Source organism: Lithobates pipiens, unplaced genomic scaffold, assembly GCF_037356315.1.
Source record: "Lithobates pipiens isolate NorthernLeopardFrog02 unplaced genomic scaffold, aLitPip1_a1.2 Scaffold_16, whole genome shotgun sequence".
NCBI classification, from domain to species: domain Eukaryota; kingdom Metazoa; phylum Chordata; class Amphibia; order Anura; family Ranidae; genus Lithobates; species Lithobates pipiens.
This window is the reverse complement of record NW_027507748.1, coordinates 554935871-554951872: the sequence shown is the minus strand read 5'-3', so window position 1 is coordinate 554951872 and position 16002 is coordinate 554935871. Positions and strand designations below refer to the sequence as shown.

General features: G+C 40.9%; 1 protein-coding gene across 1 annotated transcript in view; it reads left to right on the top strand.

Annotated features, from left to right (window-relative positions):
• LOC143983628 (retinol dehydrogenase 16-like) overlaps positions 1-15464 on the top strand; it is a 42786-nt gene extending 27322 nt beyond the window's left edge. The window contains exons 3-5 of the mRNA XM_077483553.1: positions 8731-8989; positions 13033-13196; positions 15035-15464. Coding sequence (XP_077339679.1) covers positions 8731-8989; positions 13033-13196; positions 15035-15252 — 641 coding nt within the window. The 3' untranslated portion in view covers positions 15253-15464. The remainder of the gene's footprint in view (positions 1-8730; positions 8990-13032; positions 13197-15034) is intronic.
• The last annotated feature ends 538 nt before the right edge of the window (positions 15465-16002 follow it).

Below are 16002 nucleotides of genomic sequence, written 5' to 3'. Positions count from 1 at the left end.
GGGTTAACTTGCAAAAAGAACTGAGGGGAGAAATAGGCCAATTGGGAGAACAAGGAGACACCCTAGAATCTAAATTTTACGAGCTTACACAGTATGTTCAAGTCCTTGAAGAGGACAATTCCACCATGAAACACTCAATCACACAGCTCCAAGCACAACAGGAGGACCTTGAAAATAGGGAACAGAACTTGTAAATCAGAGGTATTCCTGAAACAGTAGAAGACAGAGACCTCCGTTCCTATCTTTTAAGCTTGTTTAATGTGGTGGCCCCCAAGGTTCCTGACATTGACTGGCTCCTGGACAGAGCCCACAGATCCCTTGCCCCGAAACCCCCGAATGGAGCCAACCTGAGGGATGTGATTGTCAGATTTCACTAATACGACAGTAAAGAGGCACTCACTATCGCCACCCGCAACCAATCTAGGCTGGATTTTAAAGGATCCAAGAGCCAGATCTTTAGTGACCTCTCGCCTATCACCCTAGCCAGGCAAAGAAATCTACGCCCGTTGACACTTCATCTTCAGACCCACAAGGTCATGTAACGTTGGGAGTTCCCATTTTGCATCTCTGCATCTCGTGAAGGCATACAGTATACTCTGCGTGACCTCCATGAAAGTGACAACTTAATACATAACTTAGGCCTGCTGCCTCTCCCTGATGAATATCCTGTGCCACTTCCCACTACTCCTAAACCACCGATAGCTCCAGGCCGCATCTGGACCCTGGCGCGGCAGAAGCCATCTAAATCCAACTTCACACCCCAGAGGCACCCTTCCTCCCTCCAGATTCCCGACCTGAAGATACATACACTTGGCTACAACCTTGATTACCAATTTTATATGATTTTTTGATGTTCCTGTCTAGCCCATCTCTTTTCGAGTGGGCTTGTTCGCCCCCTTGCCCATGGGGTGTATTGCCTGTTGTTTTTATGGCACCCTGGTCTGAGAATTTGTTTGTTCCCACAGTTTTTAGTGTGGGGTCCTAGCCCTAATGCATCGGAAGTGAAGGGGGACCATCCCCTCCATTTTTGGCGGCCCTCACGCTCCCCTTCCCAGGACCTGGCTTAGACCTGGGTTTCCTAGAGGAGCTTGGCCTCCCAGGCTTCTTTTTGAATACAGCACAGTTTTTCTTTTTTCTCTTTTTTTTTTTTTCTTTGTTTTTTTTTCCACTTTTCATTTTTGTTTTCCTCGGGTCCTTTTTCCCTGACCTGCGGCTGCTACATTTTCTAGACTGGTTACTTTTCAGTTACAATGCTACTGTTATACTAACTGTTGTTATGTTCTCTTTTACTTACTATGGTGACCTTTGCACCATGGAATCTCTCATTTAATGTATATTTTGCAGCTTATCTTATGCTTATCCACCAGGTTGAAAGGTTATGGCGTTAAAATTCTTAACTTGTAATGTGAAAGGTTTAAACTCTGTTCCAAAGAGATGGTTGGCTTTGAAAGAGTTTAAAGATTCCAGAGCTGAAATGTAATTTTGGCTCAGGAGATTCACTTCCGTCAAGGGGGATCCCTTTAAATTGCTAGTAAACACTTCCCAATATCCTTCATGGCCTCTGACCCATCTGGGAGAGCAGGTGTAGTGATTTTAATTAGACGCTCCTGCCCTTTAAGAGTTAGATACTCTCATCTGGACCCCCAGGGCAGATTTATTATCCTGGACTGTTCGTTTCTCACTCAATGCTTCACTATAGTTAATGTCTATGCTCCTAATTCTGGTCAGGTCCAGTTCCTCACCAACATGTCTGATACACTAGACTCATTTTCACAACCCTTTCTGGTAATAGGTGGAGATTTCAATATGACCATGTCACCCAGTAAAGACAGACACGTATTATTCCCATCCACAACTTCATCTACATCTGACCGCCTCTCCAAATCTTTCTGCAAACTTATTAGAGCCAAAAATCTCCTGGACATTTGGAAGGTTAAACACCCCACACACAGACAATACACCTTCTATTCACACCCCCACAAACTTTACTCTAGATTGGACCATTTCTTCATCTCTTCCGCCCTTTTGACATCCACGGTCTCCTCTGAAATTAACCCTATAACCTGGTCAGATCACTCCTCTGTACACCTAGATATTTCTCCTTCCTCCTCCTCTCCCAGAACTTGTCATTAACACCTTAATGAGACCTTCCTTTGTATCCCTGAAACTAGAGACCTTTTGTCCAACGGCCTGGTTGAATACTTCCAGCTTAATGAGAATACGATCTCGGGGCCCTCCACCCTTTGGGAAGCCCATAAGGCCTTCCAGGGACATTGCATTGCTACTGGTTCTCGTCTGAAAAAAGACACAGCATTTCAATTCTCCTCTATCCTATCCAAACTCCATAAAGCTGAGAGCCTTTTGCTGTCTTCCCCCATGGTGGCTGGGCTCTGGGCCGTTACTTTCCTGCGACATCCTTTTGTGGTCCAAACAAAAATTCTATGAATATTCAAATAAACCCCACAGAATGCTAGTGAATAAGCTGAACCCCCGCCGCTTTCTCTCATCTCCAGATTTCCTCAGACAAACTTACGGTACTTCTACCTATTGCCCTATCACCATGTCCAAACTTTTTGGAGAATTTTACCTCAAATTATATAACTGTTTATAACTGTTCCTGTATCACTTTTGCTGTGGACTGTATTATGTGATCTTCAATTTGCAATAAAAATGCATAAGAAAATATCTTCTTTCCGGAGTGCGGCTGTCCAGAGTTTTTCAGTTTTCCTTCATAGGCTTTGTAACTGGCATACATGCCGGCAACAACACGAGATGCACCATAGATCTTATAGATTTATTGAACAGAATGAATTGTCCAGCTATAGTATTGAGCCTTGATGTGCAGAAAGCCTTTGATAGGCTCAGTTGGCCCTTTATGTTTGCCACACTCTCCAGGTATGGTTTAAGCTGCCCCTTTATGGCAGCACCACGTGCTTTATATTCCCAACCCTCCTCCCAAGTCCAACTGTCTTCATATTTATCCCCATCCTTTTCTCTGAGCAATGGTACCAGACAGGGATGCCCATTATCCCCTTTACTTTTTATCCTTTGTCTTGAACCCCTAACAGCAGCCATCCGCATCCACCCTGACATTCGGGGGGTTTCCTTGCGTCATAACGAATACAAATTATCATTGTTTGCAGACGATATTCTATTGACTCTGACCAGACCTCACACCTCTCTCCCAAGTTTACATGCATTGCTTAAATAATTTAGCTTCCTTTCAGGCTATAAAATTAACACAAGCAAAACAGAGGCCCTACCAATACTCATCCAACCTTCAGATCTTGTCAGCCTACAGCAAAACTACTGCTACCACTGGGGCTCAAACTCTCTTAAATACCTAGGGATACATCTAACCCCTTCATACTCAACACTCTATCAGGCCAATTTCCCCCCACTCTTCCGCGACATCGACCGACTCCTGCGACAATGGGACACTTATTCCATCTCTCTCTTGAGTCGCATCAATGTCCTGAAGATGTCCATTCTACCAAGACTCCTTTATCTATTTGAGACTTTGCCAATTACTGTCCCTATGTCACAGCTCAAAGCCACTCAGAGATCTTTCCTTAACTTTATCTGGCACTATAAGGCTCACTGAATAGCCAGCTCGGTGGTATTGGCCCCTAGATCTAGGGGTAGATTGGGGGCCCCAGACCTTATTAAATATTTCTTTGCCTCCCACTTCAAGCCGATTATCACTTGGTCTTCTCGATTGACATCCAGCATCTGGTCGGAGATTGAAATGAGTATCACTAGACCAGTCCACCCCTGTTCTATGATTTGGACAAACTTAGAGACCTCTATGACTCAACTCCAAAGCCTCTGTTTGCACCCAATGTTATTCAGTCTTTCCATATAGAAGAAGTGCTTGCGTCAATTCTCCCTCTCTTCTACATGTACGCCTCTATTAAATGCCTCAGCATTTATTTTACTCTTATCTCCAATTCAACACATTATTTTTCTTCTAAATCTCCTACCTTGACTTTAGATAAACTTACCTCATTTGAACTATTATGCTCTAAAGGCACATACCAAGCCCATCTTATTTCAGATATCTATAGATACCTGCATGAAACTTCTTCACTCACTGACACGTTTCACTCCTACATGCAGAAATGGTCCCAGATTATTAAGCGACCTATCCAACTCCCTCAGTGGCAGAAGATTTGGGAGACCACTCCTAAGTCTTCAAAGTGTGTGGAGCTGATGGAGATGGCCTATAAGATACTACTTTTTTGGTATAGGACCCTGGAGATCTTGAATACATACGATCCCAAAGCTTCCCAGGTATGCTGGAGGTGCCGGGGTGATGTCGGCTCCCATTTCGAGATCTTCTGGGAATGTCCCATGATTCAGCCTTTTTGGTCCTCCATCCAAACCCATCTACAAAAGCTCTTTGAAACCATTCTCCCTCTAGACCCTATCCAATATCTTTTGGGCCGTTCCTAGTATCTCTAGACATGCCCAAAAGTTAGCTGCCTTTTTTCTCCTGGCAGCAAAGAGGGCGATAACTCTGAGATGGTTGTCCTCCTCCCTTCCCACCCTTACACAGGTTCTGCAAATATTGGAACAAATTTGCAGGATGGAACACATGACTGCTATAGTCCATGATATACTTCCTCAATTTTCCAAGACTTGGGACTTGTGGGATCAGTCGAAGCTTAACCCAGGTGCCGTTTGACTATTCTCCCAGTAGTGCAGTACACTTTTAAACGTAGGTGCTAAATTGTCAGCTTGTTCTTTTGGTGATTCCATGGTGCTCCCTCCCTTTCTTCCCACTCCCCCCCCCAGGTGGGTTCCGCCTGGGGCATCCTGGTTCCTCAGTTTGGGCGCCCTGGGGACCCCACTGACACTGGATCCAGACAGCAACATTTCCTTTTATGTAAAATATTGTTTTTGTTTGTGCCGCATTCTCCCTGGGTCCCCCTCCCCCTTTCCACCCTCCCTGATCTATAAAGTTGAATTATTTTGCTCTTACGAATTCTGTAGCATTGTAGCAATAGGTCTATGGTTTTAGCATCTTTTCAATTAATATTCTTATAAGATGTACTACATGTTTGGCATCTATTCTCTGTTTTCTGTTTGTATCCTTTTTCTTGGAAAAATGTAATAAAAAATACAATTTAAGTTTATCTTGGTTTCATCAGACCACAGGACATGGTTCCAGTAATCCATGTTCTTAAGTCTGCTTGTCTTCAGAGAACTGTTTGCGGGCTTTCGTGTGCATCATCTTTAGAAGAGGCATCTGTCTAGGATGACAGCCATGCAGACCAATTTGATTGTCTTGGCCACCATGCTGCAGCCAATTTCAGGATCTTGGCAATCTTCTTATAGCCATCTTTATGTAGAGCAACAATTCTTTTTTTTTCCGATCCTCAGAGAGTTCTTTGCCATGAGGTGCCATGTTGAACTTCCGGTGACCAGTATGAGAGAGTGAGAATGAACACACCTACTCCCCATTCACACCTGAGACCTTGCAACACTAACAAATCACATGACACTGGGGAGGGAAAATGGCTAATCGGGCCTAATTTGGAAATTTTCACTTAACGGTGCTCTCACTTTTGTTGCCAGCAGTTTAGACATTAATGGCTGTGTGTAGAGTTATTTTGAGGGGACAGCAAATTTACATTGTTATACAAGCTGTACACTCGCTACTTTATATTGTAGCAAAGTGTCATTTCTTCAGTGTTGTCACATGAAAAGATATAATAAAATATTTACTAAAATGTGAGGGGTGTACTCACTTTTGTGAGATACTATATATACAGATATTTCCCCAAACCCAGAAACTGGCAATTTCTGAGAAGCTCTTGTAGAACTCATTATACACCCATAAAGTTATGATTTTTTACTTTACCAGGACCTGCAATATGATGGCATTTGAGAAGTTTTTTTCTATGTTGCAGGTTTACTTTTAAAAAATCCTATAGGTATATATATTTTTTTAAAACATACTGTACAGGTTCTGCTTACCTGCTCTTGGGTTCCTCACTGACGCCCTTGGCTTCCCCCACTGCTGAGTGCCCCCATAGCAGGTCGCTTGCTTTGGGGGCACTCATGCATGCTTGCTCCTGAGCTGAACTCTGTGTGTCTATTGACATACACAGTGTGGCTCAGCCCTGCCCCCTTCTCCCTCCTCACTGGCTGTGATTGGCTGCAGTGGGAGCCTATGGCTCCTGCTGCTGTGTCTGAGCCAGTGAGGATAGAGAATGAGAGATGATGCTGCTTCTCCAGTTATAAGCTGGTGTGGAGACTGAAGCCAGTCAACTATGCCTCCCTCTCATTGCATGAACAGGAATGCTTATGTGAGTTAAAACTGAATTCCAGGTATGCTTTTTTGAATAGTAACATTAGTCCAGCTTGGACCAATGTAAGTTTGCATATTCCATTACTGGCCAATCTCTGTAGATGCAGAGAATCACTGTAGTAGCCATTAAGTCGCCTCTACCATAGTGATCCTCACTGTCTTCCGGGTCCTGTGCCCAGTAGCTACCCTGCTGCATAGTAACCACAGGGGGTCCAAGCTTGATCAATGTAACTATGCAAAAAATATATACACTTTGAATTCAGCTTCATATATTCTTGTTTATTGCCTATGCTAGTCCAAAACACATTATCAAGTGGTTGGGTCGTGCTCTCATGCATTAACCATTCTACAATGTATTTGACCAATTATAAAATATAACATTGCATTTCTAAAATATTAAGCTGCATTCACACAAATTTTCATGCATTTTTATTTGAGTGTTTGCAACTATATTTGAGCATTTTTAGAAGAACATTACAAGCATTTTACAGAAATAATGGCACTGCAAGCATGCTGTGCATTTTACCATGTTTCTAAAAGCCAGGTTTCCCAACCATTCATAAATTTACAGAGTTTGTAAAAATCAGTCAATTTACAAGCTGTCTGTAAATTTCCATTATGGACAGTGGCAGCCCATAAAAAATATGGCCTTGTGCCAGGTTCAGGGTCAGATGGGTGCACTGTGATGCCACAGCACTGCTTGGTGAGGCAGCGTACTTTATGAATTATTGCGGGGGAGCAGGCAGGGACCCAGGAGTACCATTGGGACAGTCCTTAGTGGAGGAGAAGAGAACAGAGGTGGTGAATAGTGATGAGGATCAAAGCAGAGGAACGAGCCACCCAGAGGACCATGTCTGGCTGCCCTACATGCTCCTGATGGAGGAGGTCAAGTCACCCAGTCTATGAGAGGGGGGGGGGGGTCACAGAAGTAAGGGGCAAATGAATACCTTAAGGTAAGGAGGTGGTACTAATATAAGGTATTATTTTGCCCCTTACTTCAGTGACCTGTGGTCTGCGTTCCCGCCAGTTTTCCCCTTTACAACAGAGTCTGCAAGATTCCCCCTTACAGTGCAAGGGGGAACTCTGCAGACCCTGATGTAAGTGGATACGCTGAAGTAAAGGGGGACGCTGCAGATTCTGATGTAAGGGGGGCCCTGGCGACCAGAGACCACCTTACATTAGAGTGTAAATGGTAAAAAGTAACTGTGCCACAGAACTAAAAAAAAACAAAAAAAACAACCATAACAATATTAAAAGCCGCACAAAAAAATATATCTCCAAGGAGAAATGTTGTGCAAACCAGTAAAAAGTCTCTGATTCTATAGTGCTAAAATAAACAGTATTAACACTAAAAAAGTTCTTAGTTCATAATGGTGAAAAAGGTGATGGTAAACTTTAATGAACAAACTATTCTTATGCCAAAATCCTTATTGGGCCACCGCTGTGCTCCACACTAGTAGTGAATCCTGTCACCATTAATAAAGCCACTTACCAGATGGTAAAAAAGCAAATAGCCTTCATATGCTCCCAGCCACAGTCGTCAGACCTAGATAATGGACCCCCCACAGCAGCTTCCTCCCAGTAGATGTAAACCATTGGTCTCAATATTACATGTCGTTCGTAAACTGCATGGATCATATAAATCAAAAATAGGACCATAGCGTGATACCGTACTGGTAATGAATTTATTTGAAACATAAATGGTACTCACAATATTTTCAAAGGTGCAAAGACATTAGAACAAAACGCTGGCCGGCATTGAAAAAAGCCCTTCCTCCTTCCTAGACAACGCGGTGACGTCACTGCACGTCCTCCTAGGCACGTTACGTCATCAAACAGATATCCCCGTTAAGAACGTCTGTTCTGTAATATTTTTGAAAATATTATAAATTAGTTTTCCATTGAAATCAGTATGCTTCTGTGAGAAAATAATGGGCCTCTAACCCAACCTACAAATACAAACTTTGAACTTCAAAGGGAATATTTACTTAAAGGAATGCTAAAGTTTCCATTGCTTTTTACCTGATCAAAACAATCAAAAGACTTGCAAAGCTAAAATTCACTTACGTTGGCCATACACGTATAGATTCTCTCATTCAGCTTCTTCCAGGATAAACAAGAGATATTTATCCATTTCTCCATCCATGTGAAACAGCATGTATAGAGGAATCCCTGCTACCAACTATTGTATTATTCAGCTGTCAATACCCCAGCTCAACTGATGACTCCTACTGAATTTAAGACATGACCACCTTTTACTGTAATCTTCAAACAACCCCCTGGACTCTTGGACCCTGAGTTATTATAACCCACCATTGAATGTTACATACAGTATGTCCCCTTTTGCCTGATAAGATGTACGTTTTAAATTATTTCACAACATTCCTAAAAAATTTTTTTTTTTTCCTTTACAGGTCTGTGGGGGTTAGTGAATAATGCAGGAACAGGGATGCCTGGTGCACCTAATGAATGGTTGACAAAAGAGGACTTTGAAAGAGTTATTAATGTAAATTTGCTGGGTCCTGTCGATGTAACCCTTAGGTTATTGCCATTAATCAGGAAATCCAAAGGGCGTATTGTTAATATGTCCAGCATAGTGGGAAGGGTGACTATCTGTGGAGGTGGATATTGCATTTCTAAATATGGAGTTGAAGCATTTTCAGACAGTCTGAGGTGAGAGAGATGATTATTACCATAAACCTTAGCCCACGGGTCTTTCCTGTAACATGTGTGGCATGTTTAAAATATTTATTACTTAGGTCTTTTCATATACGTGTGAAATGCATTCCACTCCTAATGCTGAGCATAACACACTTATACTAGACTTACCAAATACGGATCATATTTTCCTACCATTATGTATGTAGATTTTTCTGTTAATGGTGTGGTTTCCAGCAATCAGATGAGTGAAAGATAGCTTCTTATTGAGTTCTGTGGCTTAGTGCACTTTTCGAATCACCCTGTACTGAGTCAAGAATACATGGCTGTAAAATATATTTTGAATAACAGACAAAACTGATGTATAAAATCTAAATGCTGAATTCAGAATAAGTTAAAGTATAACTAAAGGAAAAACTTTTTTTGTTTAGTTTATTTATGGAGTGCAGGGAGACTACGCTAGTCTGTGTGCCCCCATTAAGGAGATTCATCCTCTGTATTTGTCCTGTTTACCATTACTGAAAGTGAAGGTAAAGGAAAATCCTACATGTTTGGTTGTAATAGAGGAGAAATCTTCCGATGGGGGCACTAGTTCTGGTGGCCGGGGTTCTGATTTTCAGGGATTTCCTCTCACTTCCTGTTTGTCCCATTTTGGAGATGAAAAAAAAAATCTGGCAGGGGTTATAATCCTCCCTTGCTCTATACAAAATGGAAAAAAAAGTTTTGCCTATAGTTCTACTTTAATGGTGAATTTCCACATTTCTTGATAACTGAAATTAGGGTTTTCCCACATATTAGCCTGTATTATATCCTGCATCTATTATCACAACAGTGACCTTTAAAGAATAACTTCACTTTAGTGGGATAAAAAATATTTTAGCATATACAACTGCTAAACGAGCCATATTATAATTATATATTTAATAATGTTATTAAAAATTACCTTTTATTTTCTATCCACAGCATTGTCATTTTCTGCAAAATTGCAATATGTCAACCCGGAGGCCTTCTGTGCAGAGTTGGTGTACGGAATGCCCCCAGAAATGTCATTTCCTGCTTCTGTGATTGGCTCGTTGATTTTCCCAGAAGTCTGCACTATGTTACAAATCAGATTTTAGGCACCCTCTGCAACAAACATTTCACATTTGGTTTAATACTCCCAAAGGATTAATAGCTTCTTAAGGGATGCTGACACTGCGACTTTCCTCATTAAAACACCACAAGTACATCTGATTTAATAATGAAAAAGTCACTCCCATTCACATTCACTTTGCACATACTGTAGACAAACAGCTTTTTCTTCAGTGCAGAAAAACATAGAAATCTGCAACAAAGTCTGTTAAAATCCATACAATGTACATAGATCACCCAGAAAAGAATGTTTTTCTTTTACCTCAACAAAAGTGGAGTTACTCTTTAAGCTTGTGCTACTGACAGATTTACCCATGTGTTGTGCAATCACCTTGTTTTAAGTGCAGCTATGGAGATTGTCAACAAGCGTTTAAAAGAGAAGTATGGGTTTCTCATTGCTCATTGGAGCTCTGACATGTAGAGGGGGCGGAGAAGCCACCTCAGGCTCTCAGCGGCTCGCTGAGTTGCTGAGACAGGTGTCAGTCCAGGCACCTGGTGGATCCAGACTTTATTGTCGCAATGATGTGGTGCCTGGACTGATATCCGTGATATCAGCAGAGAGCGGACTTCAGTCAGGCGAGCTTTGTCATAGACTTCTATGACAAAGCTCGCTTGAAGCACCTTTAGATTTACTTTGTTTTTAAGAAATTGCAAGTATGAGATATCAACACACACACAGGACATTTGCCAAGCTTCAAAAAAGCATCTTCGAAAGCACCACCACCGAAGCATGATAAAAGCACCACCGAAGCATCAAAAACACATGTTGAAGTGGTAGGCGCTTTAATGTGTGTTGAAGCAAGTGTAAATGAGTTCTTACTCTGTTATTATCTGTATCAAAATACAAGAAAAATAACAGTTAAAAAAAAAAAGAAAAAAAAATTCTGATCAACAAGATCAATTACCAGATTTTGTGTGGTCACTCCCTCCACTGGCCAGAACAGAAATGTGTAATTCCATAATTTCAGCTTATCTAGTTGGACGAACAAGGTATGATCTTCTCCCTCGTTGTCCAGACCAGAAAAGTAGAATTCTATTATTGCTCCTTCACTAGTGAACAAGTGATGGAGATAGCAAAGAAGTGACCTGCATTAACCACTTCAATACCGGGCCATAGTCAAATGACGGCCACAGATGGGATCTCCCATCCTGGGTGGACATCATATGACTGTCTTGGTGCCCGCAGCACGTCGATCGTGGATGAGCTGTGTCCCTCGGACACAGCCCATCCCCGATCTGTGGGATTTTCCTCCCCATCAACCCCCCGATACATGTGACCGGCCGTGTCCAATCACAGCTGGTCACATGTACTGTGCCCTTATAGGGCTTGTGCACGCGCCTAGGGCGCGTGCAGAGTGCCGATCGGGGATGCGGCTTGTCACCCTGACACAGCCCAACCCCAATCACAGTAAAGAGCCAATGAAATTGGCTCTTTACCATGTGACCGGCTGTGTCCAATCACAGCCGGTCACAGAATGTAAACAAACCGCGGGAACGAGATGTTACCAGGTTCTCCTCCTCACACACTGATCGTGTGTGAGGAGGAGATTGCGGTAACATCTCGTTACTGCTCAGTGTACACCAACACATACTGATTACTCCCCCAATAAACCTGTCACCTGTCACCACCCATCAAAGTACCTGTCACCACCCATCAAAGTACCTGTCATCACCCATCACAGCCCATCTGAGTACCTGAGTACCTGTCAGCCCATCTGAGTACCTGAGTACCTGTCAGCCCATCTGAGTACCCGAGTACCTGTCAGCCCATCTGAGTACCCGAGTACCTGAGTCTACTTTTCAAAAAGGGGTCATTTGGGGGGTATTTGTACTTTCCTGACATTTCAGAGCCTCAAGAAATGAGATAGGCCGTCAGTGCATCAGGTGTGATCAGATGTGATCAATTTTCAATGATTTGCACCATAGCTTGTAGACACTATAACTTTCAAGGAGACTAAATATCCACTAATTTGGTTTATTTTTACCAAAGAGATGTAGCCGTATACATTTTGGCCAAAAATTATGAACAAAAATGACTTATTTGGAAAATGTTATCATAGTAACTAAAAAAAAAGTTTTTTTTTTTTCAAAATTTTCACTCTTTTTTCACTTATGCCGCAAAAAATAAAAAACCCTGTGGTGATTAAATACCACCAAAAGAAATCTCTATTTGTATGAAAAAAATTATAAAAATTTTGTTTGGGTACAGTGTTGCATGACTGAGTAACTGGCATTCAAAGTGTGAGAGTGCTGAAAGCTAAAAATTGGTCTGGTAAGGAAGCTGTATAAATGCCCTGTATTGAAGTGGTTAAGGAAAGTAACTGCTGCACTTTGGTAATTTTGTTGCTGATGATGTGTTGCCATTTTGACATCAGCCTTATAATTCTCTACCACCGATTAGCCATATCTTGGTAAAAAAAGAGTATAAGTAATACTATCTGAGCTATATATATATATATATATATATATATATATATATATATATATATATATATATATATATATATATATAAAACGAACTAGAATCAAAAAGATGAGTCAACATTAAATGCAGATTTTTGTTATTACATTATAACATGAATAAGTGAAAAAAATAATATAATTCAATTAATTGCTCACTATGACCCCCAAAAACGTTACTTTTAATCTAATTTTAATCAAGGTTCTCATAATTTCCCATAGTCCCCATCTAACAGATTGAACAAGGCTTTTTAAAGCGCCTCTTTGTGAAGCTGCACACTCTTGTCCCTCCAATATACAACCTGCAAATATCCTAACATGTAGCAAATGAGGATAGAACAGAGATTATGGAATGTGTCTAAGGACCACAGGGAGGTTGTTCTAAAAGTAATATTATGTCATTCATATTGATGATTGGGTCACGTTCCTATAGTTTTACATCCCTTAATATTTGTATATTCTAACAGGCGCGAGCTAAGACCCTTTGGAGTAAAAGTTTCCATTATAGAGCCTGGCTATTTTAAGACTGGACTGAATGAAATGCAGTACATGAAAAACATTCTGAGCAATATTTGGAAAAACCTCCATCCAGAAATCCATTATAGCTATGGAGAGAACTATTTCAAACATTGTAAGTTATATTTCTATAGCTCAGCATCCTGTCGATTTATAATTCAGTTTATTATTAGACATTGGTTGTCAGGGAAAAATGTAAGCTGCCATTACTGACATCTGAAAATGTTCAACACTCAGTGATTTACTGACCCTAAATGTTTGCGGGGAAGGTCAGTCTGTTTAACTTTACAACTTGCAACTTTAAAGGTGAACAATTGTGCTAGGCTTGCACAGTAATTGGCACTAGCAGATACAGTAGCTTTTTAGGTAGAGCCAGTACAACTGCTACCATCATCTGCTGCAGCTGGCTTTGAAGCTGACAGCTCCTTAGAGTGGAGTACAATGTAGTGGTCTGCTGAGTATGGTGTACCTACCTCTTCTAACACAACCTAATTTACCTGTTGAATAAACTTACCTTCCTACTGTGTATTTCACAGTATGTGATAATTACTGTACATTTACTGTAAAATCTTTTTAAAGAAAACTGGGTCATATTTTAAAATACATTTTAGCTTCTTCTTGAACAAGTTTGTATTTTTTCTTTGGTTGAAGCTCCATGTATAACTGTACTTTTTTAACCCATACACAAAATTAGATGATGAAAAGGTATATGTGTTGTACATAGCAGATTCTACCTCCACTTAACATTTCCTGAAAAGATTTGCATGAAAAAATCAACTTGAAAGCTTAATAGTAAACAGTTTTCTGACAGTACTGTATATCTTGTTCCGGAAATTTTAGAGACAGCACACTAATATCCTCGTATTGATTAGTGGTTCCAAATTAATACCTACTACAGTAAGGAACAGACACAAAAGGCACTCAGCATCTTTCCAAAATAGCTGTTCTGTTTATTCAGTGCAATTGAAGTTTTATATATACATGATTAAGTAGGTATCACAATAATATTACAATTGTACTTTTATTGTCACAAGGGGCATAACATAAGCAGGCCAAATTCTAACAAGGACTTGAAAGGATGCAACATGTATTGAAAACATTATAATTGCCATGTGCACAATGAGTAGAGTGTGCAATACATAGGCAAACCATACACAATTAGAATATAGTTTTATACCAAATTTACAAATTTCCTTTACAATAGCCACTCTTTTTTGATCAATATGTTACATTTCAATCACTAACCATCCCAGATAGCAAGGATAACATGCCATAAATTTGTGGCAGTGTTGAATTGTTAGTCTGTTAATTCCGATTTTCACTGGCAGAGCACTTGACGCACAAGTATTAGTTGACACTTTTCCAATTTGATGCAAATTTGCATGGCAAGTCTCTAGCAAGACCAAAATGCAGTAGTGAGTCTACAGCAAGAGCTCTGAAAGTCTACAGCATGAAAATTCAGCCACAGTGACCCCTGTGATGGGATGACTATTGCACAACATAACTGAACCAGCAGACTTACAGAATGTTTGCAAAGAAAGTTGATCTGGAGTCATGCAATGCGGACTTGTTGCAATTGTGCAACAAACTTGTGAAGCCTGACTAGAAATAGCTTAGCAAATCATTTTCAAACTTGCAGCTCAATTTCTTGCTATCTGGGATACCTTCTATCACCCTCAACCTGGAACCTGCACATGTTTAGGTGTTTCCAAAGTGGTTCCAAATGAATAACTACTGCAGTATGGAACAGTTATATGGAAAGATCATGAGTTTATCTTTTCTGTTTGTTCCTTACTGCAGTAGTTATTAATTTGGAACAACTAATCAGTATGAGAATTGGATTTGCTTATCTATAAAACTTCCAAAACAACCTTTAATAATAGTAAAATAATTTATAGCTAGACTATGTTCTACAACATATTAACAGTACTGGTATCTTTGTTTTTTCTACAGATGTGGCTGATATGGAGAAGACATTTTTATCCCTCTGCAATACAGACCTAACTCCTGTAACAAACTGCATGGAGCATGCACTGACTGCTGTCCACCCCAAAACACGCTACTCAGCAGGCTGGGATGCCAAGCTCTTCTTTATACCACTCTCCTATGTCCCAACTGTACTATCTGACTACCTGCTTACTCGAACAGCTCCCACACCAGCTCATCATTAACTTGTTTAACCACTTCAATACTAGGCACTTTCCTGTCCAGGACAATTTTCAGCTTTCAGTGTGGTCACATTTTGAATTACAATTGCGTGGTCCTGCAAAACTGTACCCATATGAGATTTTTATTATTTTTTTTTCACACAAATAGAGCTTTCTTTTGGTGGTATTTAGTCACCACTGGATCTTTTATTTTTTGCAAAATAAAGGAAAAAAGACTGATGTTTTTTCCTGTTAAAAATGTTTGCAAATAAATAATTTTTCTTTATAAATTTAGGCCTGCTACATTTCTTTGGTAAAAATAACCCAAATCAGTGTATATTATTTAGCCTGTAGGAAAGTCCACAAACTATGGTATATACTTTGTATAGTGTATGTAAGTATGTACAGTGTCAGTTTAAAAACAAGACTGTAAAGGCAGAAAAAGGGGGCGTGACCGAATGCAGGTGTGAGTTAGTGAGGAGCGTCCTCTCACCTCCCTGTCTCCTTCACACACTGGCGCCTAGGAGACATCCGGGATCTGTATGGCGGTGTCGGTGCTGCTGTAGCTGCGGCTGGGGGAGAGTTAAAGCTGGGCGGTGGGTTGGAGCGAGCTGAGCGCCGGCCGGGTTCGGCAGCAGGTGTGGGGGACGTGCGGATGAACCCCGTTTGGCGAGGCTCGGTGAAGCCGTGAGCCATGAGACTGGGCTGCTGCGCTGTGGTGAGAGGATTGAGAGATGACAATTAACCTTCCTCTCCCCCTTGGATGGTGAATCA